We start from the raw sequence: 26,527 nt of genomic DNA, 5'->3' as shown, positions 1-26,527 counted from the left end.
TTGCCTTAGTGTAGAGGAGGATCACACCCCTCTTGGTTTGCTTCAAAACAAGCTTCTCCTTCTGAAAATAATTAAACACCACAAAAACAAATATCAAAACCCATTCTGAAAATCAACAGAAATTCTAGACAGCAAGGAAAAATCCACCTTTTGGTGTGCTGCTAGAGCTTTCTGAAACAAAGACAATGCTAAAAGAATCAAATCATTTGGACTTATGGATTAGAAATGGTGGCTGGTCAAAGTTTAGTCAAATTTCTGAATAAATTTGAATTAAACAGAAATCCTGGGGGTGACGTCGAAGGCGTAAAGTGAGAGTGCGCCTCCACTCGTACCGCTTCGGGCGCGAGTGGTGAGGCTGACAGGTGGGTCCCGCACGTCAGGAGAGAGAGGGGGAGAGAGAGATCAGAGAAGGGCGGTGTTTCGCCGGAGCTTACGCCGGATACGAGGGGGTTTGGGGCTAGGCTAGAGGGATAGGATTGAAGCTGGGCTCGTGGCGCACCTGCCCGTACTCGTGGCTTGGCTTGGGGTGGATGGAGCTGCTCGTGGTCGAGCTCGCAAGCCTCGGTGGCGGACGGGGTTCGCCGGAGTGGTTGAAGACGATGGCTAGGGGCGGCTCTGAGGGCTCAGTGGCGTCCAGGCAGCACCAACAGACCCCCAATGCCCCGCCCGAGCAGCTGCTTGAGCTCGAGAGGCACCGAAGAGCGGTGGCCTTGCTGCGGAGGTCGCCAGAGTTCTCTGGTCGGGGCGACGGCCAGAGGCCTGCCCAACCGAGCTGTGGCCCGTCTACGTGTTCATGGAGGTGGTGAGGAGTGGTGCGTGGCTAGAAATCGAGAAGGGGGCGCTATAAATAGCCGAAGCGAGGGGGGACGTGTCGCTGCCGGAGCTCTCTGGATGCGCGGCGAACGGCGACGAAAAGCTCCACTGGAGGGGGCAAGCGCGCAGCGTCAACGTAGGAGCTGCCCACACTCGCGGACGAGCACAGGAGGCGGTGGAAGAAGCGGACAAGGGCACGCGCGCACTGTGGCTTTTGGCCGCGACGTGCCCGTGATTGCTGCGGCGTCTCCGGCGTCGGCGAGTGCCAGGGAGAGGTCAAGGGCGATGGGTCGGGGCTATAGGTGCGGCGCGGCAGGCGTCAGCGAGCGCTGGATCGAGCATGCGCTGAACAGAGAGGAAGGCGCCATCCAGAGCGCGTCGAGACGCTGCCAGGCGCCGTGTCTTCACGGGTCACCACGCTGGCATGGTCAAGACGACGCCCAAACGCTGCCAAACCTTGTCTATGCTCTAGTCCACGCAGTGTTTAGTCTAGGAAAGTTGATAGCTCATAGCCAGGCCGACTAGACTTGACTCAACTAAGCTGGCAAGTTTCTGACCAGAAACTTGGTCGCCAAGTTAAGCAATCTTCTAGAAGGCCATTAGGGCTGATCTCTTGGGGTTTAGGTTTTCTTAGGAGGGTAATCAAGCTCAAGAAAGATCAGGGCCAAAAGATCAAGGAAAAATGCACTTGCTGTACAAACTGGAATTTTGTGCCAGAAGAGAAATGATTTTCTATAGCAAAAATATTACAAAAAGTCATGCAATATTTTTGCCTGGGAAGGTGTGCCAAGGTCCAAAGAATATTCAGGATTTATCTCAAATTTTTGGGAGCAATAAAAATGAGGGTTGCTTTGGAGCACAAGTTTCTGAATTGAGTTTCAGAGAGAAAAATGAATATTTTTCTTTTATGAAAAATATTCATTTGATTATTTTGGGGATTTCTCAGAGGAATAAAGTTGAATGAGGAGAAGTTAGGTCACTTGGGTGAAAGTCAAGGATATGCCCAAGTGACAAGTCCATTTGAAATGATTCCAAAACCCAAATCAAAGCAAGGCAAAAACCAAGTCCGAAAACAGAGAGAAGGCAAGTCCGGAAAAAGAGAGAAGGCAAAATCCAGGCTGTCACACGGTGGCGCCGATTGCGTGAACTCGGTGAGATCGATTTCAGCAACGAGCAAACAGAGAGTTGGTCAAGCAAACTCGGTGTGATCGATCGCTCATTTCGGTGAGATCGAAATGTTACAAAAGGGAAATAGATAGTTTGTAGGGCCATCTCGGTGAGACCGAGATCCGTATCGGTGTGACCGAGGTGTTAGGGTTTCTGGCAGTGGCTATGTCAAATGAACTCGGTAGCGCCGGATAGAAAGAATCGGTGGGGCCGAGTTTGACTTTGGATTTTGGACATATTTGGAATGAGAAAGTGGTTGAGGGCTTTGGAGCAATATCACTAAGCATTTTGAGCAAGTACATCATTAAGCAACACCTCATCCCCTTTTAATTGTATTGGCTTTCCTATGGACTCAATGTGATCTTGGATCACTAAAATATAAATGAAGAGTCTTGAGCTTTTGCCAATATGTGTCCTTAGCATTTTGAGGAGTTCACGTCTCTAGTCCATGCCATGCCATCCATTGAACTTTCTGAAATATTAGACTTGAATGGATATTAGTTCAATGAGCTATATGTTGTTATGAATTACCAAAACCACCCGGTGATTAGATGCACTTTCAGGGGTGAATGGGTGATTTTTATGAAAGTCTTCAAGACGGACAATGTCTTCGAAGATGCGGAGGCAAAACAATAACTAAACATGAAACAACGAAAGATAAACTACACTAGTCATGCTGGTAGAACAACAACACTAGATATAAGATGTGATGACAAACAACAACTAGGTAGAACAGAATAGTTAAGGAATATAGTGTGAAGACAAAGATGTAATTAGAGGTAATGTCTTCACACAATGTCTTCGAACAGAACGAGCATACAAAGTCTTCACGAAACTAAGCAGTAAGTAAAGGAGCGAAGTGATAGAACCAGTAACTCGAAAGAGAAAAATAATTTGTTTGACTAGTTCCAGTTGCTATGACAACTGTACGTCTGGTTAGGGGGCTCACATTGAACTCAGAAGACCTAGTCTTCACCTTATTCCCCTTGAGCTAAGATCCACAAATCTCGTCCAATCACTTAGGTAAGTCTTCCAGGTAGACTTCCGAACCTTCACAGCCTTCGTTCACCGGCAATCCACAATGACTCTTGGATGCTCAGAACGCGACGCCTAACCGAATGGAAGATCACAATCTTCAAGTGTAACAAGTCTTCAGTTCACGCAGAACAGAAAGGCTCCAGTGATGCTCCATCACTTTTGGGCTTTGGGTATTTTGGGTTTTGTCCTCGCAAGGATTCTCTCTCAAAGGCTTCGAGGTGGGTTGCTCTCAAACGACAAAAGCCATGTAGTTACCCGAAGCAGCCACCAATTTATGGTGGAGGGGATGGCTATTTATAACCAGGAGGCAACCCGACATGATATGTGCGAAATGATCCTAGGTTAGTGGACAACCTACACATGTCCAACGGTCGGATTTCAAGCACACGCGATAGCTTGACTTGGGCTCCAAGTAATGCTGACTCAACAAACTCTGGAAGAGGTTTTCTCTCATTGTCTTCACTTGAAGATATAGGATTTTAGGTTGAGCATCACATCAATTTCTGACTTTGTTTACCTCAGCCCCACTTAACTATGCGGTGGTTCCTATGACTCGGGAAAGAAGAAAATGAAACTACCAAGCAAAAGTCTTCGCGTCCCATTATCTTCAACACGAATGTCTTCGGAACCACCGTTATCTTCAATGTCTTCATACATTTTTAGGGGTCATCTTTTATGGGTAAACCGAATCTCTAGGGACTTATACATGTGTTCTCCTGTGAATCTCACAAACACATTAGTCCCTCAACCAAGTTTGTCGTCAATACTCCAAAACCAAGAAAGGTGGCACTAGATGCACTTACACTCCCTCTTTCTCTCTAGTGTGCACGGAAGACATCGTGGAGCTCTAGCGACCGACGATACGATGGGGTGAGGGCCCGGCGCAGCGGTCCTTCGGGTGGCATGGCGGTGCAGCTGACGACCAGCTCGAGCATCTACATGTGCGGCGCATCCACGGGCAGAGGAGGCGGTGGTGGCACCGTCGTTCAGGTGAGACAACGCCGCTGCAGGTGCTATGACAGCAAGGCGGCGGCGACCGGCCATGATAGTGACGCGACTAGCATAAGCTCAGGTGATTGGCTCCCGCTATGGTTGATTGGATTACAGGGGAAGATGGGCTGTTTTTTATCAAAAAAATTGGGAATAGAAAAGCTGTTGGAACGTGTTTTTTGTGCCAACGTCCTCTACAACAAAACAACAAAGCCTTTAGTCCAAACAAGTTGGGGGTAGGCTAGAGGTGAAACCCATAAGATCTCGCAACCAACTCATCGTTCTAGCACATGGATAGCAAGCTTCCACGCACCCTTGTCCATGGCTAGTTCTCCGGTGGTACTCTAGTCCTTCAGATCCCTCTTTACGGACTCCTCCCATGTCAAGTTTGCTCTATCCCGACCTCTCTTAACATTATCGGCTGTCCGCTATGCACACATGAAATTTTTTAAAATAGGGAAGCTGCTGGAGATGATCTAACTCCGGTGCTCACTGCATGATTATGTGAGAAATTAGGGCTCGTAAACCTCTTTTTTTGGCATGTGAAGTTTTGCACTGAACGCCGTGCTTGCAATGAGGAGGCTCATCAATTGGCTAGGATGGCAACAACACTTAGGTGAGTCGTCATGTGTGACTCTTTGATCCTTTAGGGCATCTCCAAGGTGGACCCGCAAACCGCCCGCATCCGTCTGAACCGGGCTACCTGGATAGCAGGAACCATCCAACGCAGGCCTCTACCGGTCCGTGGGGTGATCCAGATGTGATTTCTCCCGCAAAACAGAGACAAAAGTGGGGGAGCTTTGCGGGAGTCCAGACACGCAAAACATAGGAATCCGACACCCCAGGCCCACCCAAAACCCTTCCTGGACCCCGCGACTCCATCCTCCCCATTTTCTCGCTTCCCGTCGTCGCCGCTCCACCACCCCGGCCACCACGCCACACCCCTGCCGAAAATTTGCATCTCTGCCACCTCCGGCGCTCCACTTCGACCCCCTTTCCTTCGACCGACCTGCCGAGTACCATCCTCTACCGTGCCCGGCAACTGTTCGATGAATCGCCGGAGCTGAAAACAGTTATCCCTTCTTATTTTTAGCAATGGATTCTGATTTGGAGTACATATACGAGCAGTATGTTGAGTCATTCTACGGCTCGTCGAATGAGGAGGGGTACTCCGATGAGATGATGATGATGCAGGCAGTCCTTGAAGACGCGGAGCGTGCGGAGGAGCATGTTCTCAATTTCAAGGGCTCGATCAAGGGTCATCGAGTGCTCAACTGCAACAGGGCGCACGGGCATTTGACACTGATGGTCGACTACTTTTCCCCCAATGCACTATTCGCTAATCATTTTCGCCGGCGTTTTCGGATGCGCAAGACTGTCTTCGATCATTTTTACCATGATGTTCGGTCCTACGATGACTAGTTCATCCTGAAGGACAACGTGGGAACGATTGGCTTCTCTGGTTACCAAAAGTGCATGGCCGCACTCCGGATGATTGCATATGGCATGACCGCTGATTTGTGGGACGAGTACCTACGGATGTCTAAGAGCACATGCGGAGATGCCATGATCAAGTTTGCAACTGCCGTGGTCGAGGTGTTCGAACCTCAGTACCTGAGAGAACCAACTGTGGCAGACACCGAGAGGCTCCTGAAAATCTCAGAAGCAAGAGGTTGGTCATGCTTACTTGGATCTCTTGACTGCATGCATTGAAAATGGAAGAACTGCCTGAAGGATTTACAAGGGCAATATCAAGGTCATGTTAAGAAGCCCACCATCATCCTTGAAGCAGTTGCATCACATGATCTTTGGATTTGGCACGCTTTCTTTGGCATGCCGGGGTCTCACAATGACATCAATGTGATGCAACGATCACCGTTGTTTGCGAGGCTGACTGAAGGAAAAGCTCCTCCGTGCCACTATACTGTCAATGGACATGAGTACAACATAGCCTACTATCTGGTTGACGATATCTATCCTCCATGGGCTATCTTTGTCAGCACCATCTCAAACCCAATAGGCCAGAAAAAGGCTCACTTTGCCAAAAGACAAGCAGCTAGAAAGGATGTTGAGAGGGCATTTGGAGTTCTGCAGGCCCGCTTTGCAGTTGCTCGTGGACCTCCTAAACAATGCGATTCGGAAACCTTGTGGGAGGTGATGACATGTTGTGTGATCATGCACAACATGATCGTTGAGGATGAGGGTGACGATGTTGCCGCGGCTCTGGAATTTGAGAATATAGGTGATCCTATCCAACATCTGAACCAGAATCCGGCCACATTTGAGAAGTTTATTCAAATGCATCAACAAATTCGGCATCGACTAACTCATGAGCAGCTGAAGGAAAATCCGGCCACATTTGAGAAGTTTATTCAAATGCATCAACAAATTCGGCATCGACCTCCTCTTCTCCGTCTCCGATGACAATCTATCTCTGCCTCACGTCGACCTGCCCTCAAGCTCCGATGTTCATACTGCAGATTATTTTGCAATCTCACGAAGTGCAGATAACACCAGTTATTGCAGGTTCTTTTTCAGGAGTATATAATTTCTAAGCTACTAGTAACTTTGACAAATATGCATTTTTGATGGGACATTACTCTTCTCACAGTTTTGACAAAAATGCATAGAGTGGGTTCACTATTTCAGTTGCCTGGTTGCTCCCCTGTTTCTTTTTTTTCGCCAGGCCAAAAAAGAGAGAAAGAAACAGGGAGAGATGCTTATTCTTGCTTTGCTAAGATGCCCACTAGGGTAAAGATGGTGACAGGTCGATATGGAAATTAAAGGACGATGATGACTGAGTACTTTAGAAAATATCAAGCCAGTACGTACTAGCTACTAGGCCAAGTCATGCATAGAGATACTGTCAATCAGGCCGACAATACGAAAATGATAAATACTGAAACAACCGTCACCTAACAGACTTTATCAAACAATTTTCATGGTAAGAATAGTTCAGCACAAACAACATGTGTGTGACGTTCAGGTTTCTAAAGGGAAATTCAGAAGCACAACAGTTTGCTATATGGTTAAATAACTAAAACAGGATATAGAATTGGTCATGTGTGAAGAAGATTATGAACAGAAGAGTTAGATATACAAACTGTGCAATCTAAAGCTGCAGCACATATGCATCTTGGTTTTACTTGGAATGAAGACGAAAAACTTGTGTGAACCAGATAAGACCGTGGAAAACAGAACTCATTGGAGGTCCCATGTGTAGATTTCTCTTATTTGACGGAAGACATTGCTATATTAGTAGTGACCACTGTCTAATTAGTTAGCATTGACTCATCAATTAGCACTTTAATACTAATTTTGGATTATGTAATGTGAAACCATTCAATTTACACATAATCCAAAATAGCCTCCTTCTATGCATTATTCATAAACAGTAACTGGCACAAATCATAGGGTCCTCCTCTTCACGTCGAATGTTCCATCAGTTGACATCATGCCAACTAACCCAATACCTTTGTTAGATGTGTATAGCCCCTTTTCGGTTCATCCCCATTATACAAGGGTTTTTTTACACTTTACCACACATGTATATGTAATGGCCTTTGGCCCTCAGTGAATACTAGTTGTTGTTTATCCAACATGGTATCAGATGCTAGGTTAGCTTCTCTCCTGCACGTTGCAACTCCGTGCGTTCTCCATTTCAGCCGCCGCCGCTGCTGCTAGTTTCTGCCCGGATTCGTCCGTTGCGCCTCGCAGCCGTCCGGCCGCTGCCTTGCTCCTCCGCCTCCCGCTCTTCCCGGCCGGCTGCAGCTCGACCTGCCCGTGCCTGCATGGCCTCGCCCTAACACGGCCGCGTCCAGGTCCGGCCGGCTCCTCCCCGGCCCGGCCTCGTCCCCCGCCGCCCTCACGCGCCCAGGGCCCACTGCTGCCTCCCGCGCTCAGGGCCGGCCGCCGCCGCCCCTTGCCTGGCCCAGCTCGGCCGCCCGCCTCGTCTAGCCGCCGCCGGCCCTGGCCGTCAGGCCGCCGTCATCCCCAACCCGCTCGGCCTCCGCTGTTCCTGCTTCCGGCGGCTGGTGCCCCGGCTTCTCCTTGTGGCTGGCTTCTCCTCGCGGCGTGACTTCACTTCCGCTCGAGCGCCTGCCTTGAGCGAGGCCTTGCCTGATCCAGATCGGGTCCTCTTCGGCCGTTGACCAAAAAAAAACATCATGTCTTCGTCGGGATACGTGGTTGTCCCTCGGTGCACGGTGATCTTCGATGGCACCAACTATGTTGAGTTTGTGGGTTTCATGCGCATCCACATGCGGGGTCTTCTCCTGTGGGGCATTCTCTCTGGCGAGGTTCCCTGTCCGCCTTGCCCTGTTGCTCCTGTCGCTCCTATTCAGCCGGTGCCGCCTGTTCTGGCTGCTGATGCTTCTCAGACTGATCAGGATACAGCCAAGGCCCTTGACGATGCTGCAGTTGATGCTTATGATCAGCAGGTATCCGCCTACTCAGATGCTCTTTCTGTTTAGCGGGATGATCTGTCTGCTTACACTCAGTGGTGCAATGATGATGCTCGAGCTGCTGCGGTTCTCACTGCAAGTGTCTTACCTCAGTTTGCGTCTGAGTTCATGGGACTCGGTACTATTGCTGCGATGTGGTCCTATCTTTGTCAGCGATATCAGTCTGGGGATGCTCTCTACTTATCTGTGGTGCGTCGGGAACACGCTCTTCAGCAGGGTGACTCTTCTGTTGATGAGTTCTACTCACAGAGCTCTGCCATCTGGCGTCAGCTTGACTCTCTCAGGATAGTTGTTTGTGGTACTTGCCGTTGTTGCCAGACTGTGCGGTCAGACTTGGAGTTTCATCGCCTCCATGAGTTCTTATCTCGCCTTCGTCCCGAGTTTGAGCCTCGGCGTGCTCACCTGCTTGCTCGTGGTCGTGTTCCTTTTTCGGAGGTGCTTGCAGAGCTCCGTGCTGAGGAGACACGCCTTCGTTCTGCTGGTCTGCTTGTGGTTCCCACTGTTCTTGTTGCCCGAGCTCCTGTGTCGTCTGCTCGCCCCACCACTCCACTGCTCCTGCCCACACCTCCAGGGGGCGGGTTATCCTCCTTTTTCAGGAGAGGGTCGGTCGCGCTCGCACACCTTCTGTGGCTACTGCAACAGGCCAGTTCACCCAGAGTCTGATTGTCACAAGAAACGGAAAGACCTGAAGCGCTCGTCTTCTAGTGGTACTCGTGCGTCTTCCTCGACTTCATCGCTCACTGACCAGGATATTGTGCGGCTCAAGCGCATGTTGGCTTCCTCTGGTTCACCCTCGACGGGTTCTGTTGCCGCTGTGACTACCGCCACCACTCCGCCCCCGCCGGAGCCTACTCAGTCAGGTACATCCTCGTGGGTTCTGGATTCTGGAGCTTCTTTTCATATGTCTTCTGATTCTTCTGCTTTATCTTCTCTTCGACCTCTTGATTTTCCTCTTAATGTTCTCACTGCCGATGGCACACCTCTTCCTGTTACTAGTCGTGGCATCCTTTCCACTCCATCCTTTTCGGTTCCTAGTGTTTCTCATGTTCCTCGTCTTACCATGAATCTCTTTTCTGCTACCCAACTTACTGATTCTGGTTGTCGTGTCATTCTTGATGCCAACTCTTGTTCTGTTCAGGATCATCGCACTCAGGCTCTGGTTGGCGCTGGCCCTCGGCGCCATGAGTCTGAGGGCCTTTGGTAGGTTGACTGGTGAAAGAACATGTGGTGCCCCCATGTTTAGTTTTGGTAATTGATGACAATCTCTATGGACTAATGGTTGCTTTGAGTTATATTTGAAGGATTTGTCCATAGGCATTTCTTGAAGTTCATGTGTTGGTTTCAAGGAGTTTATGTGGTGACCAAGGTGTTATTAAGGAATTATCCAAAGATTGGTCATGTGAGAGTTGAGCTTATTGCAAGCATGTCTTGGAGAAGAAGATTGTGTGATCATTCATGTATATCTTCAAGACATCATCCAAATGAAGAGAGTTGAAAAGATTCATGGTTGATCAAGACTAAGTCAAGAGTGAATCAACTTGATCAACTCACAAAGCGTAGAAGATGTACCGAGAGGGATCACGCGATCCCATGGTGTGGTGAGCATTGTCAATTACGCTTTGTGTACTAACCCATGATCTTCGTGAGAGTTCTTTGTGGGGTTAGGTTGCGGTGTGCAAGTTCAAGTGAAGCATCATGAAGAGATCAAATGCTTGAAGCTTGCCGTCCATTGTGGTGACAATGGACTTGTGAAGATGTTGCGGTGTGCAAGTTCAAGTGAAGCATCATGAAGAGATCAAATGCTTGAAGCTTGCCGTCCATTGTGGTGACAATGGATTTGTGAAGATGTGCGGAAGAGTGGCTCACCCATAGTGGAGCATGGGGGAGCAATCAACTAGTCTTCATCGAGCCAACGCAACCAAGAAAGGTGGTCCAACTTGAGGGAGTCAAGATCGTCATCATCTAGCTCAAGTGGACCATGTGCAAGGCAAAGGTTTGCTCTTGATAGGTTTTCTATTTTACCGGTCTCATGATGGTAAGTGGGAGACCGGGTTATAGGATCGATTGCCGTACTATCAAGGGGGGCTCTCGATGAGTAGCTTGATCGTATCGTTCATAGAGAGCTCAAACCATTGCATCCTTGCATCATCTTTATTGGTTCTTGTTTGGTTCTTCTCTTTGTGAGTTTTGGAGCTTATGGTCATCTTGATGATAAGCTCGAGTTCATCGAAAACGGAGTTCACTCGCATCTTCTATGACGTTTTCGATGTTGGAGGTTATGCCGGTTCTTCTCGGTTGGAGGTTTCACTCCTCTATTTGTTGGCATACCTCCCCTGCCTCTTCTTACTATAACCAACAAGCTTGAGTTTGCTCAATTCGGAGCTCATATGCAGAAGTTATGGCAGTTTTGGTCCCAGCGGTAGTACCGCGGGCCGGAGCGGTAGTACCGCTTGGGTGCTACAAGCGGTAGGACCGCTCTAGAGCGGTAGTACCGCTGGTAGCCCCCAGCCGTAGTACCGCTGCGGTCTCGTTCTGGTACCACCTTGATTCGAGGGGTCTTTTTCGTGTCGGGTTCTACGGTACTAGCCGTGGCAGTGGGGGCCGTAGTACCGCTCGTCTGCGGTAGTACCGCCCTGCCACTGCGGTAGTACCGCTCTGGGCCCAGCGGCAGTACCGCGAGGGGGAGCAGTAGTACCGCTTATAGGGGCAAGCGGTAGTACCGCTGGCCAAGCGGTAGTACCGCTCTCTGCGGGGCTGAAGTGGGGGTAACGGTTGGATTGTTCCCCCCACTATATAAGGAGGTCTTCTTCCCCAATGAACCTTATCTCTTGAGCTCGTGTTCTTCCCCCATTGTTGACCTTCTTCGAGCTTGCTAACTCTCAATCCCTCCATGGATTCTTGCTAGTTTTTGAGGGAAAAGAGAGAGGAGATCTAGATCCACATTTCCACCAATCACTTTCTCCTCTATGTGAGGGGAACCCATTGGATCTAGATCTTGGAGTTCTTGGTGTTCTCCTTCTTGTTCTTCCTCTCTTTTTCCTCCCTAGCATTAGTTGCTTCGGTGGGATTTGAGAGAGAAGGACTTGGGCACTCCGTGTGCCCTTGCCATTGCATTTGGTGCATCGGTTTGAGTTCTCCACGGTGATACGTGGAAGTTACAAGTTGAGAAGCTTATTACTCTTGGGTGCTTGGTGCCCTTGAGCTTGTTCCTCTTGGGTGCTTGGGCGCCCTAGACGGTTGGTGGTGTTCGGAGCTCAATCATTGTGGTGTAAAGCTCCGGGCAAGCGTCGGGGTCTCCAATTAGGTTGTGGAGATCGCCCCGAGCAATTTGACAGGTACCGGTGACCGCCCCCAAGGGTTTCCAAAGTGTACGGGTTCGGTGACCGCCCCCAAGGGTTGCCATTTGTACGGGTTCGGTGACCGCCCTCAAGGGTCCCTTAGTGGAATCACGGCATCTTGCATTGTGCGAGGGCGTGAGGAGATTACGGTGGCCCTAGTGGCTTCTTGGGGAGCATTGTGCCTCCACACCGCTCCAAACGGAGATTAGCATCCGCAAGGGTGTGAACTTCGGGATACATCATCGTCTCCGCGTGCCTCGGTTATCTCTTACCCGAGCCCTTTACTTATGCACTTTACTTTGTGATAGCCATATTGCTTCTTGTTATATATCTTGCTATCACCTAGTTGTTTATCTTGCTTAGCATAAGTTGTTGGTGCACATAGGTGAGCCTAGTTGTTGTAGGTTTTGTGCTTGACAAATTAACCGCTAGGTTTATTCCGCATTTGTTCAAGCCTAAACCGTAATTATTTTAAAGCGCCTATTCACCCCCCCCCTCTAGGCGACATCCACGATCTTTCAACTGGCTTCGTGTTCCTTCCGCTGCTACCACCTATGCCAGCTCACATGCTCTAGCTACCTCCTCTTCTGCATCCTTCCAGCAGTGGCATCATCGACTTGGTCACATCTGTGGCTCTCACTTGTCCTCATTAGTACACCAAGGCGTCTTAGGGTCTGTCTCTGGTGATGTTTCGTTGCATTGTGATGGTTGTAGGCTTGGCAAACAGACTCATTTACCTTATCCTACCAGTGAGTCTGTATCTCAGCGTCCTTTTGACTTAGTTCATTCTGATGTATGGGGTCCTGCTCCTTTTGACTCGAAAGGGGGTCATCGCTACTATGTTCTGTTTATTGATGATTTCTCTCGCTACACTTGGCTTTATTGTATGAAATCTCGCAGCGAGGTTCTACCCATATACAAGCGATTTGCTGCCATGGTTCACACTCAATTTTCCACGCTAGTCCGTATCTTCCGTGCTGACTCGGTTAGAGATTATATCTCTCATATGTTGCGTGCCTTTCTTGCGGAGCAGGGTACTCTTGCCCAATTCTCTTGCCCTGGTGCCCATTCTCAGAATGGCGTTGCTGAACGCGAACATCGCCATTTGCTTGAGACGGCTCGGGCGATGATGATCGCTGCCTCTCTTCCACCCCATTTTTGGGCTGAGGCCATTTCCGCATCCACCCACCTCATCAACATTCAGCCATCGACTGCCTTGAAGGGTGGTATTCCTCTGGAGCGTCTCTCAGGTCGCTCTCCGGACTACTCTGCTCTTCGTATGTTTGGATGCGTGTGCTATGTTCTTCTTGCTCCGCGAGAACGAACCAAGTTGACTGCTCAGTCAGTTGAGTGTGTTTTCCTTGGCTACAGTGATGAGCACAAGGGCTATCGCTGTTGGGATCCTGTTGGTCGCCCACTACGCATTTCGCGTGATGTGACTTTTGATGAGTCTCGTTCTTACTATCCGCGTCCCTCCTCCTCGAGCTTTTCCGTGGAAGATATTTCTTTCCTTCTTCTTCCCGACACATCTCCCTCTGTGCCTCCTGTTCTCCCCTCTCCCCCGATGAGTCTCCCTACAACACCGGTACCACCATCCCCTCCCTCCTCCTCCTCTCCCTCGTCATCTCCCTCTCCACCCTCCTCCCCAGTCTTTCGCCCTCACTCCCCTTTTCCTTTCCACTACACTCGTCGTCCTCATGCTGTGGATGATCCTACTGATGTGCCCACTACTTCCGGTGCACCTCCTCTCATGCCTCTGAAGGAAATATGCCCTAGAGGCAATAATAAAGTTGTTATTTATATTTCCTTATATCATGATAAATGTTTATTATTCATGCTAGAATTGTATTAACCGGAAACTTAGTACATGTGTGAATACATAGACAAACAGAGTGTCCCTAGTATGCCTCTACTTAACTAGCTCGTTAATCAAAGATGGTTAAGTTTCCTGGCCATAGACATGTGTTGTCATTTGATGAACGGGATCACATCATTAGAGAATGATGTGATTGACTTGACCCATCCGTTAGCTTAGCACTATGATCGTTTAGTTTATTGCTATTGCTTTCTTCATAACTTATACATGTTCCTATGACTATGAGATTATGCAACTCCCGAATACCGGAGGAACACTTAGTGTGCTATCAAACATCACAACGTAACTAGATGATTATAAATATGCTCTACAGGTGTCTCCGATGGTGTTTGTTGAGTTGGCATAGATCGAGATTAGGATTTGTCACTCCGAGTATCGGAGAGGTATCTCTAGGCCCTCTCGGTAATGCACATCACTATAAGCCTTGTAAGCAATGTGACTAATGAACTAGTCACGGGATGATGCATTACAGAACGAGTAAAAGAGACTTGCCGGTAATATCTTTTATGGTCATGCACCCTTGATGAGTGGTCTATTTTTGTTGAATCTCGATTGTAGTGATACACATATTCATAATATTGGAGCCAAAATATGCAATGTTAATAATGATAGTGCAACTTATTTGTGGCACTACCGTTTAGGTCATATTGGTGTAAAGCACATGAAGAAACTCCATACTGATGGGCTTTTGGAATCACTTGATTATGAATCACTTGATGATTGTGAACCATGCCTCATGGGCAAGATGACTAAAACTCCGTTCTCCGGAACAATGGAGCGAGCAACTGACTTATTGGAAATAATACATACTAATGTATGCGGTCCGATGAGTGTTGAGGCTCGCGGCGGGTATCGTTATTTTCTGACCTTCACAGATGATTTGAGCAGATATGGGTATATCTACTTGATGAAACATAAGTTTGAAACATTTGAAAAGTTCAAAGAATTTCAGAGTGAAGTGGAAAATCATCGTAACAAGAAAATAAAGTTTCTACGATCTGATCATGGAGGTGAATATTTGAGTTATGAGTTTGGTCTTCATATGAAACAATGTGGAATAGTTTCGCAACTCACGCCACCTGGAACACCACAGCGTAATGGTGTGTCCTAACATTGTAACCGTACTTTATTAGATATGGTGCCATCTATGACGTCTCTTACTGCTTTACCGCGATCGTTTTGGGGTTATGCTTTAGAGACGGCTACATTCACGTTAAATAGCGCACCATCTAAATCCGTTGAGACGACACCATATGAACTGTGGTTTGGCAAGAAACCTAAACTGTAGTTTCTTAAAGTTTGGGGTTGCGATGCTTATGTGAAAAAGCTTCAACCTGATAAGCTCGAACCCATATCGGAGAAATGTGTCTTCATAGGATACCCAAAAGAGACTGTTGGGTACACCTTCTATCACATACCTGAAGGCAAGATATTCGTTGCTAAGAATGGATCCTTTCTAGAGAAGGAGTTTCTCTCGAAAGAAGTGAGTGGGAGGAAAGTAGAACTTGATGAGGTAATTGTACCTTCTCCCGAATTGGAAAGTAGTTCATCACAGAAATCAGTTCCAGTGATTCCTACACCAATTAGTGAGGAAGCTAATGATAATGATCATGAAACTTCAGATCAAGTTACTACCGAACCTCGTAGGTTAACCAGAGTACAATCCGCACCAGAGTGGTACGGTAATCCTGTTCTGGAGGTCATGTTACTTGACCATGACGAACCTACGAACTATGAGGAAGCGATGATGAGCCCAGATTCCGCGAAATGGCTTGAGGCCATGAAATCTGAGATGGGATCCATGTATGAGAACAAAGTATGGACTTTGGTTGACTTGCCCGATGATCGGCGAGCCATAGAGAATAAATGGATCTTCAAGGAGAAGACTCACGCTGACGGTAATGTTACTGTCTGCAAAGCTCGACTTGTTGCGAAAGGTTTTTGACAAGTTCAAGGAGTTGACTACGATGAGACCTTCTCACCCATAACGATGCTTAAGTCTGTCCGAATCATGTTAGCAATTGCCGCATTTTATGATTATGAAATTTGGCAAATGGATGTCAAAACTGCATTCCTTCATGGATATCTTAAAGAAGAGTTGTATATGATCCTAAAGGTGCTAACAAAGTGTGCAAGCTCCAGCGGTCCATTTATGGACTGGTGCAAGCCTCTCGGAGTTGGAATATACGCTTTGATAGTGTGATCAAAGCATATGGTTTTATACAGACTTTTGGAGAAGCCTGTATTTACAAGAAAATGAGTGGGAGCTCTGTAGCATTTCTAATATTATATGTGGATGACATATTGTTGATTGGAAATAATACATAATTTTTGGATAGCATAAAAGGATACTTGAATAAGAATTTTCAATGAAAGACCTCGGTGAAGCTGCTTATATATTGGGCATCAAGATCTATAGAGATATATCAAGACGCTTAATTGGACTTTCACAAAGCACATACCTTGATAAAGTTTTGAAAAAGTTCAAAATGGATCAGTCAAAGAAAGGGTTCTTGCCTGTGTTACAAGGTGTGAAGTTGAGTCAGACTCAATGTCCGACCACTGTAGAAGATAGAGAGAAAATGAAAGTCATTCCCTATGCCTCAGCCATAGGTTCTATCATGTATGCAATGTTGTGTACTAGACCTGATGTGTGCCTTGCTATAAGTTTAGCAGGGAGGTACCAAAGTAATCCAGGAGTGGATCACTGGACAACGGTCAAGAACATCCTGAAATACCTGAATAGGACTAAGGATATGTTTCTCGTTTATGGAGGTGACAAAGGGCTTGTCGTAAATGGTTATGTCGATGAAAGCTTTGACACTGATCCGGATGACTCTAAGTCACAAACCGGATACATATTTATATTGAATGGTGGAGCTGTCAGTTGGTGCAGTTCCAAACAAAGCGTCGTGGCGGGATCTACGTGTGAAGCGGAGTACATAGCTGCTTCGGAAGCAGCAAATGAAGGAGTCTGGATGAAGGAGTTCATATCCGATCTAGGTGTAATACCTAGTGCATCGGGTCCAATGAAAATCTTTTGTGACAATACTGGAGCAATAGCCTTGGCGAAGGAATCCAGATTTCACAAGAGAACCAAACACATCAAGAGACGCTTCAATTCCATCCGCGATCAAGTCAAGGAGGGAGACATAGAGATTTGCAAAATACATACGGATCTGAATGTTGCAGACTCGTTGACTAAGCCTCTTCCACGAGCAAAACATGATCAACACCAAGACTCCATGGGTGTTGGAATCATTACTATGTAATCTAGATTATTGACCCTAGTGCAAGTGGGAGACTGAAGGAAATATGCCCTAGAGGCAATAATAAAGTTGTTATTTATATTTCCTTATATCATGATAAATGTTTATTACTCATGCTAGAATTGTATTAACCGGAAACTTAGTACATGTGTGAATACATAGACAAATAGAGTGTCCCTAGTATGCCTCTACTTAACTAGCTCGTTAATCAAAGATGGTTAAGTTTCCTGACCATAGACACGTGCTGTCATTTGAAGAACGGGATCACATCATTAGAGAATGATGCGATGGACCAGACCCATCCGTTAGCTTAGCATAATGATCGTTAAGTTTTATTGCTATTTCTTTCTTCATGACTTATACATATTCCTCCAATTATGAGATTATGCAACTCCCGAATACCGAAGGAACACTTTGTGTGCTATCAAACGTCACAACGTAACTGGGTGATTACAAAGATGCTCTACAGGTGTCTCCGATGGTGTTTGTTGAGTTGGCATAGATCGTGATTAGGATTTGTCACTCCGAGTATCGGAGAGGTATCTCTGGGCCCTCTCGGTAATGCACATCACTATAAGCCCTGCAAGCAATGTGACTAATGATTTAGTCACGGGATGATGCATTACGGAACGAGTAAAAGAAACTTGCCGGTAACGAGATTGAACTAGGTATGATGATACCGACAATCGAATCTCAGGCAAGTAACATACCGATGACAAAGGGAATGACGTATGTTGTTATGCGGTTTGACCGATAAAGATCATCGTAGAATATGTAGGAGCCAATATGAGCATCCAGGTTCTGCTATTGGTTATTGACCGGAGATGTGTCTCGGTCATGTCTACATAGTTCTCGAACCCGTAGGGTCCGCACGCTTAACGTTCGATGACGATTTGTATTATGAGTTATGTGATTTGATGGCTGAAGTTTGTTCGGAGTCCCGGATGAGATCACGAACATGATGAGGAGTCTCGAAATGGTCGAGAGGTAAACATTCATATATTGGAAGGTTATATTCGGACATCGGAATGGTTCCGAGTGATCCGGGTATTTTTCCGGAGTACCGAGGGGTTACCGGAACCCCTCGGTGAAGTGTTGGGCCAACATGGGCCTAAGGGAGAGAGAGGGAAGCCCACGGGAGGTGGCCGCACACCCCCCTCCTTGGGAGTCCGAATAGGACAAGGAGGAGGAGGCGGCGCCCCCCCCCCCTTCCCTTTCCCTCTCCCTATCCTTCCTATTTCCTCCGGTGGAAGAAGGAAAGGGGGGGGGGCGAATCCTACTTGGACTAGGAGTCCAAGTAGGACTCCCCCCATGGCGCGCCCCTCCTAGCCGCTGGCCTCTCTCCCCCCTCCTTTATATACGTGGCCAGGGGCACCCCAAAGCACAACAGACAATCTCTTAGCCGTGTGCGATGCCCCCCTCCACAGTTTAACACCTCGGTCATATCGTCGTAGTGCTTAGGTGAAGCCCTGCGCCGGTAACTTCTTCATCACCGTCACCACACTGTCGTGCTGACGGAACTCTCCCTCGACCCTCTACTGGATCAAGAGCTCGAGGGACGTCATCGTGCTAAACGTGTGCTGAACACGGAGGTGCCGTACTTTCGGTACTTGGATCGGTTGGATCGTGAAGACGTTCGACTACATCAACCGCGTTACTAAACACTTCCGCTTTCGGTCTACGAGGGTACGTGGACACACTCTCCCGTCTCGTTGCTATGCATCTCCTAGATAGATCTTGCGTGATCGTAGGAATTTTTTTGAAATACTGCGTTCCGCAACAGCCTCCACCGGTCCATAACCTTCGCGTTAGGCCTTGTCCCCCACCTGATCGCTATTCTCCTAACCGGTATGGTCTTTCTGCCATTGCTGAGCCCACCACCTATCGGGCTGCCATGACTCAGCCTGAATGGCAGCTTGCGATGACTGAGGAGCTTGCGGCGCTTGAGCGCAATGGCACGTGGGATCTGGTTTCTCCTCCTTCTGGTGTTCGTCCCATTACGTGCAAGTGGGTCTATAAGATTAAGACTCGCTCTGATGGTTCTCTTGAGCGTTACAAAGCTCGTCTTGTGGCTCGTGGCTTTCAGCAGGAACAGGGGCGTGATTATGACAAGACTTTCGCTCCTGTGGCCCACATGACCACTGTCCGCACTCTCCTTGATGTGGCTTCTGTTCGTCATTGGCCTGTGTCTCAGCTTGACGTTCAGAACACTTTTCTCAATGGCGAGTTGCATGAGGAGGTTTATATGCAGCCACCACCGGGGTACTATGCCCCTGATGGTATGGTCTGTAGACTCCGCCGCTCCCTCTATGGTCTTAATTAGGCCCCTCGCGCCTGGTTCGAGCGCTTCGCCTCTGTGGTGATTGTCGCTGGTTTCTTGCCAAGTGATCATGATCCCGCGTTGTTTGTTCACACGTCTCCTTGTGGTCGCACTCTTCTCCTTCTCTATGTTGATGACATGATCATCACTGGTGACGACTCTGACTATATTGCCTTTGTTAAGGCCCGCCTTCGCGACCAGTTCCTCATGACTGATCTTGGTCCACTTCGATATTTTCTTGGGATTGAGATCTCCTCGACCTTTGATGGCTTCTACATCTCTCAGGAAAAATATATTCAGGATCTTCTTGCTCGTGCTACTCTTGGCGATGAGCGCACTGTTGTGACTCCTATGGAGCTCAACGTTCAGCTTCGTGCCTCTGACGGTGACCCTCTTCCTAATCCCACTCGCTATCGTTACCTTGTTGGTAGCCTTGTCTACCTTGCCATTACGCGTCCCGACATCTCCTATCCTGTTCACATACTGAGTCAGTTTGTTTCAGCACCCACCTCTGTCCACTATAGTCATCTCCTCCGTGTTCTCCGATATCTTCGTGGCACGATCTCTTGTCGCCTTTTCTTTCCCCGCCCCAGCTCTCTTGAGCTCCAGGCCTACTCTGATGCTACATGGGCTAGCGATCCCTCTGATCAACGCTCGTTGTCTGCTTACTGTGTCTTTCTTGGTGGCTCTCTCATTGCCTGGAAGACAAAGAAACAGACTGTCGTTTCTCGCTCAAGTACAGAGGCTGAGTTGCGAGCCATGGCTATGTTGACGGCTGAGGTGATCTGGTTACGGTGGTTACTTGAGGATTTTGGTATGTCTGCTACTACCTCGACCCCCTTACTGTCAGACAGTATCGGTGCTATCAGTATTGCGCGTGACCCGGTGAAGCATGAGCTCACCAAGCACATCGGTGTGGATGCCCACTTTGTGTGTGCTGTTGTGCAGGATCAAACTCTCGCTCTTCACTATGTGCCCTCTGAGTTACAGTTGGCGGACTTCTTCACGAAGGCACAGACTCAAGCGCAGCATAGTTTTCTTCTCTCCAAACTCAGTGTTGTTGATCCACCATGAGTTTGAGGGGGGGTGTTAGATGTGTATAGCCCCTTTTTGGTTCATCCCCATTGTACAAGAGGTTTTCTGCACTTTACCACACATATATATGTAATGGCCTTTGGCCCTCAGTGAATACTAGTTGCTGTTTATCCAACAACCTTAACTATAGCAAAACATTGTGTACACTCTGGACCCGCATGACAGCTTTGTCTTCTCAGTCTAGTTTTCAATAGTTCAAGTCAGCATCTAAGATAATAGGTCTATGTGCTAAATGCACATCGTCATCTAGTTAAAAAGCAAAGCATTTGGAACTTAAAGCTGCCTTACCACTCTCTGATCTCACGCGCCTCAATACCCAAGAAAAATGGCTGCACTGCTCATTCTGGATCTTCTTTCATCTCTCTCCTTCCACCTTTGCTCCGGTGAGTCGCCATGTGTGGCTCTTGACTTTGATCCTTTAGAACACCATTCTTTGTATCCCTGTGAACTTGATTACATAAAATAAATCATCTAAAGAAATTAGTATCCAGCGCTTAAGCTCCAAAAATAGGAATTTACCCTGGATCGGCTATAGGTGTCGATGTCGATGACAAAAATCTGAAATAGGGTACTCACTCATACTAATCACATTGAGTTTTGTGCGGCCCACACATGACTTGGACTATTTCTGAAAGCAAGCAAGTGCGCACCAACCACGCAGAAAGATAAACCACGGAACCAATGCGGAAGCAAGTGACCAATAACAAACTGACAGCAGTGTGAAAAAACTGCGCACATCCTAATCGAAGTCTAAAACCATGGGTGCGTCCCTTTCAGTTTCAGAGTAGCAGCGTATGTTGATACTGGGTGCTGCCCCCGGCTTCACACGAGGACTAAATACAGTCTACAGCCAAGAGAGAACAAAAATGCAGACAAATACACCAAAGACGCACCAATACTTGTAGGTCAGGTCACTAGGTCAACGTTCACATGAATAAGCGTGAGCAGTCATCAAACAATCAAGCCGTCTCCGGTGACAATCTATCTCTGGCTCGACCTGCCCTCTTTCAGTTTTGAGAGAATTGCATAGAGTGGGTTTGCCTGGTTGCTCCCCTGTTTTTTTTCCTGGCAAAAAGAAAAAAAAGAAACAGTGAGAGATGCTGATTCCTGCTTTGCTAAGATGCCCACTAGGGTAAAGATGGTGACACATCGATGTGGAAATTAGAGGACAATGATGACTGAGTACTTCAGAAAATATCAAGCCAGTACGTACTAGCTAGTAGGCCAAGTCATGCATGGAGATACTGTCAATAACTACTAGTATCTCCGGTATTCTATTCAGTTGCCTAATGAAAACCATCAATCAGTCCGACAATACGAAGATAACAATACTGAAACAACCGCCACCTAACGGACTTTATCAAACAATGGCTATAAGTAAGAATAGTTCAACACAAACAACATGTGCATGGCGTTTAGTTTTCTCAAGGGAAACTCAAAAGCACAAAAGTTTGCGATAATCCACCTCTGAGCCCGGGCTCATATGAGCCCAGTGAACAGTAACACCGTAAAAAATAGAAAAAATCTAAAAAATCCGAATTTTTTTTGCAAGCAAGATGTGCATGTGCATGATGTTCATGCAAAATTTGATGAAGTCTGGACATTCTAGGAGCGCGCGCCAAAAAAGACAAAATCAGGTGTGAACAGTGCTGTTTTCAAATGTTTCTCACAGTCCTGATTTTTTTTGCCACGAGCTCATCGAATGTCCAAACTTTATGAAATTTTGCATGAACACCATGCATTTGACCATCTTGCATCACAAAAAAAAAAACTATTTTTAACGCCGGTACTGTTCAGATGAGCCCGGGCACCAAATCGCCGCTCTCAAAAGTTTGCTATACAATGGTTAATGGTTAAATAACTAAAACAGGATACATAATTGGTCTTGTGTGAAGAAGATTATGAACGCTAAAGTTAAGATATACAGATCGTGCAAAATCTAAAGCTGCAGCACGTATGCACCTTGGTTTTACTTGGAATGAAGACGAAAAACTTTTCCTTTTTTGAACTTATGAAGACGAAAAACTTGTGTGAACCAGATAAGGTCGTTGAAGAAAAAAAAGAACCTCATTGGAGGTCCCATGAGTAGGTAGGTTTTTGATTTGACGGAAGACATTGTTGTATTAGTAGTGACCACTGTCTACTTAGTTAGCATTGTCTCACATTCAATTATTAGTTTAACAGTACTATTTTTGGATTATGCAAGTGTGGGCCTATTAGCCTCTTTCTATGTCTTATTTGTAAATAGTAACTGGCAGTATCCTTTACGCACAATGTTCCATTAGTTGACATCATGCCAACCAACCCAATACCTTAACTATAGCAAAACAATGTGTACACTCTGGACCCGCATGACAAGTTTGTCTTCTCAGTCTAGTTTTCAATAGTTCAGGTCAGCATCTAACATAATTGGTCTATGTGCTAATGCACATCGTCATCTAGTTAAAAAGCAAAGCATTTGGAACTTAAGCTGCCTTACCACTCTCTAATCTCTGCACATCCATACCCAAAGCAGACCTCCCCGGAGAGGAGAAAAATGGCTGCACTGCTCTTTCTAGCCCTTCTTTCATCTCTCTCCTTCCACCTTTGCTCTTGCGTTTCTGCTTCCCCATGGCAGACCATGACCACCGGCTCATACATGAGACCAGAAGACCATGACAGAATCTTTCTCCTCTCACCAGACACCACCTTCTCCTGCGGCTTCCATCGAGTTGGGACAAATGCTTTCACCTTCTCCATCTGGTACACCGCCATGAAAACGGTTGTCTGGACGGCAAATCCCTACTCCGCAGCAAATGGCTACTATTCCCCGGTGAACCTTCACGGCTCCAGAATATCGCTGAACCAGGATGGAAACCTGGTCCTGGCAGATACAAATGGCTCCATGGTATGGGAAAGCAAGACATCTTCAGGTAAGCACACAATTGTTTCCCTGCTCGACACTGGCAACCTTGTAATCAATGATTCGAGCAATAAAGTCGTATGGCAGAGCTTTGATTCACCAACAGACACCTTGCTCCCTTGGCAGAAACTCAAGAAAGACATAAGGTTAGCCTCTGGTTACCATCACCTCTACTTTGACAACGACAATGTCTTGCGCCTGTTGTATGATGGCCCAGATATTACAAGCATCTACTGGCCAAGTCCAGATTACGATGCACAGAAAAATGGGCGCAATAGATATAACAGCACCAGGGTCGCATTTCTGGACGACAAGGGTAATTTTGTGTCAAGTGATGGGTTTAAAATAGTGGCTTCAGATTCAGGCCCTGGGATCAAGAGGAGGATTACAATTGATCATGATGGCAATTTTAGAATGTACAGCTTGGATGCGTCAGCAAGGAAATGGGTGGTTACAGGGCAGGCTGTAATACAGATGTGCTATGTGCACGGATTGTGCGGCAAGAATGGGCTTTGTGACTACTCAGAAGGCCTTAAATGTAGATGTCCTCCAGAATATGTGATGGTTGATCCAACAGACTGGAACAAGGAATGCAAACCAACATTCACAATTGGCAGCAATCAACCACATGATAACTTTACATTTGTTAAGCAACCTCATGCAGACTTCTATGGCTTTGATCTGAGTTCTAATCAATCCATCTCATTTGAAGCATGTTGGGACATTTGCCTCAACAGCAGCTCATGTATATCTTTCACATACAAGGGTGGAGATGGTTGGTGTTATACTAAAAACATACTCTACAACGGTCAGGTGTACCCATATTTCCCAGGAGACAACTACATGAAAGTACCAAAGAGTTTCAATGGTTCAGCGTCCTCGATCTCCTAACAGGAAGGCCTAACCTGCAGACCCAGTGGTTCAGAGATTATGCTAGGATCAGCAAATATGTATGGAATCAAGAAGGACAACATAAAGTGGATATACTTATATGTCTTTGGTGCAATACTGGGAGTTCTAGAGTTGCTTGTCATTGTGACAGGATGGTGTCTTTTTTTCAGAAAGAGTAACATGCCCAACTCAATGGAGGATGGATACAAGATGATAACAAACCAGTTCAGGCGGTTTACATACCGAGAATTGAGGGAAGCAACTGGAAAGTTCAAAGAAGAGATTGGGAGAGGGGGTGCTGGAATTGTTTACAGAGGAGTACTTGAAGATAAGAAAATAGTGGCAGTAAAGAAACTCACAAATGTCCAACAGGGAGAAGAGGAATTCTGGGCAGAAGTGACTCTAATTGGAAGGATCAATCACATAAATTTGGTCAGGATGATGGGATTTTGCTCAGAAGGGAAAAACAGATTATTAGTATATGAGTATGTGGAGAATGAGTCACTGGACAAGTACCTCTTTGGCGAGAGAAGTACTGAAAGTCTGCTCGATTGGAACCAAAGGTACAAGATCGCTGTGGGTGCAGCAAGGGGTCTTGCTTATCTTCATCATGAATGCCTTGAGTGGATCGTCCATTGTGACGTGAAGCCAGAAAACATACTCCTAACTCGAGATTTCGGTGCCAAAATAGCAGACTTCGGACTAGCCAAGCTTGCGAAGCGAGACAGCGCTAGCTTCAATTTCACCCATATGAGAGGCACAATGGGCTACATGGCACCAGAATGGGCATTGAATACCCCGATCAATGCGAAGGTTGATGTTTACAGCTACGGTGTTGTGCTTCTGGAGATTGTGACTGGAGCTAGGGTTTCAAGTGGCATAATGGTCGACGGAAGACAAGTGGAGTTTCCAGACTTCATCCAGGAGGCCAAACAGATTCTGGCTACTGAGAGGATCACTGATCTAGTGGATCCCAGATTGAAAGGGAATTTCGATCTAGAGCAGGCAACTGCAATAGTGAGAATAGCTGTTGCATGCCTTGGAGGTAGATGCGAGAGGCCGACAATGGACGAGATTCTGAAGGCTCTTATGTCATATGATGATGAAGACGACCATCCTGCCTATTCATATTGACATGCAATGCAACTGATGTAAATATTTGAGCTGTGCACACTGTTTGTTGGCTCTGTTGACGTTATAAGCTAATAGGCATAAGTAGATAAGATGCAATAGGTGAATTGTTGTGTGCATTGGCAGGAACCTATTGTAAAATGGTAGCAGGTTGTTGTGTTTCAAATCAACAAATAAACAGCATGATGGGCTGATATTTCCTTGCATAACGGCACCGAGTGTTCTTCTCATAACAGCAATGCTTTCTTTTTATCAACAAATTTGGTGGGAGCAACTCAGTTACTACATCTCTGTAAACGCTATCAACATCGTAAGGTAGGTGGTTTATTTTCACAAACACCAAATTTCATGTCTCTAGTCTCTCCATTGTGACTGACTACATGTTTTTTTTTGTTACCACTATGGTGATGTCTTCCCCACCGTCACCAGGTCAACTAATCAAGGGCACTAATGCTACGGCCAGGCACTAACATGAGAATCCATCCATTTCTGCAAACAGACACGAAAACTATAATAAGTCTGCACAAGATCAGCTAAAAGTATTAAGATATGCATAGACTTGGACGGTTGGACCCTAACTAGGAACGACTACAGCAGTTAAGCATGTAACATGGTTGGCATTGGTCCGAGTGTTACATATACTGGGCAACACTACCTGCGAAAATGGATGGAATGCGCTGTTCGGTAACAGGGTCGATCGAGTTCTCGAAGCGCTAGCACGTGGTCGGCCTTTCGCCGAAGCCGAATCAGGCGGAGGGAAATGGCCAATGAGGGCGCCGGATCCGCTGCGGCCGCCGGCAACCGCGGAGGGGAGGGCGCGGAGGAGCGGCGGCGCGCGCTGCGGCAAGGGGCTCCAACCTCGGTCTGGCGGCTAGAGAGATACTCGCATCAGGCATGGGCTGAATGAAGTCGATGGACCAGTCCTAGCCGAAGCACACTAGCATCTCTGAAAACCGTAATAAGGCCCATTCGGGAGTTTTTTTTTTATATATAGTTTTTGAGAAACTCCCACTGGGGAGCTATAGGGCTCCCCGCTCCGTCTAAAGGAGCCGGCTGTGAACCTGGAACGATGCGTACTGTATTTTGATGAAACATCAAAAGCCCATTGATGAAAGCTTAAAATTACTGAAAAAGGCTTTCACCCCACTTTATATATAAAGCAACAACCCACATCGGACCGATACAGCCACAACACACCAACACCCACACTCACCCAAGGCCAGATACATAGGTG

General features: G+C 47.0%; 1 protein-coding gene and 1 long non-coding RNA gene across 3 annotated transcripts; one reads left to right on the top strand and one right to left on the bottom strand.

Annotated features, from left to right (window-relative positions):
• Nucleotides 1-26,527, bottom strand: LOC120976735 (uncharacterized). 2 transcript variants are annotated; one of them, XR_012205036.1, is made up of 4 exons: nucleotides 25,949-26,527; nucleotides 20,889-21,434; nucleotides 20,658-20,810; nucleotides 1-61 (listed from the first exon to the last, which is right to left on the bottom strand). It is a non-coding gene; the product is annotated as an uncharacterized lncRNA (long non-coding RNA). The 2 variants fall into 2 exon arrangements; XR_012205035.1 differs by lacking the exon at nucleotides 1-61 and having other exon boundaries at nucleotides 20,440-20,810; nucleotides 25,949-26,519.
• Nucleotides 21,442-25,499, top strand: LOC109738334 (putative receptor protein kinase ZmPK1). The gene has a single exon (XM_073510569.1). It carries the CDS (start codon nucleotides 22,906-22,908, stop codon nucleotides 24,160-24,162), a length of 1,257 nt encoding a protein of 418 aa, XP_073366670.1. The 5' UTR covers nucleotides 21,442-22,905; the 3' UTR covers nucleotides 24,163-25,499.

The sequence above is a fragment of the Aegilops tauschii genome, chromosome 3, assembly GCF_002575655.3.
Source record: "Aegilops tauschii subsp. strangulata cultivar AL8/78 chromosome 3, Aet v6.0, whole genome shotgun sequence".
Lineage (NCBI taxonomy): Eukaryota > Viridiplantae > Streptophyta > Magnoliopsida > Poales > Poaceae > Aegilops > Aegilops tauschii.
This window is presented reverse-complemented; position numbering and strand designations above follow the sequence as displayed.

Coding starts and splice junctions, on each gene's coding strand:
- LOC109738334 (XM_073510569.1), top strand. CDS start 22,906: ATGGCTGCACTGCTCTTTCTAGCCCTTCTTTCATCTCTCTCCTTCCAC.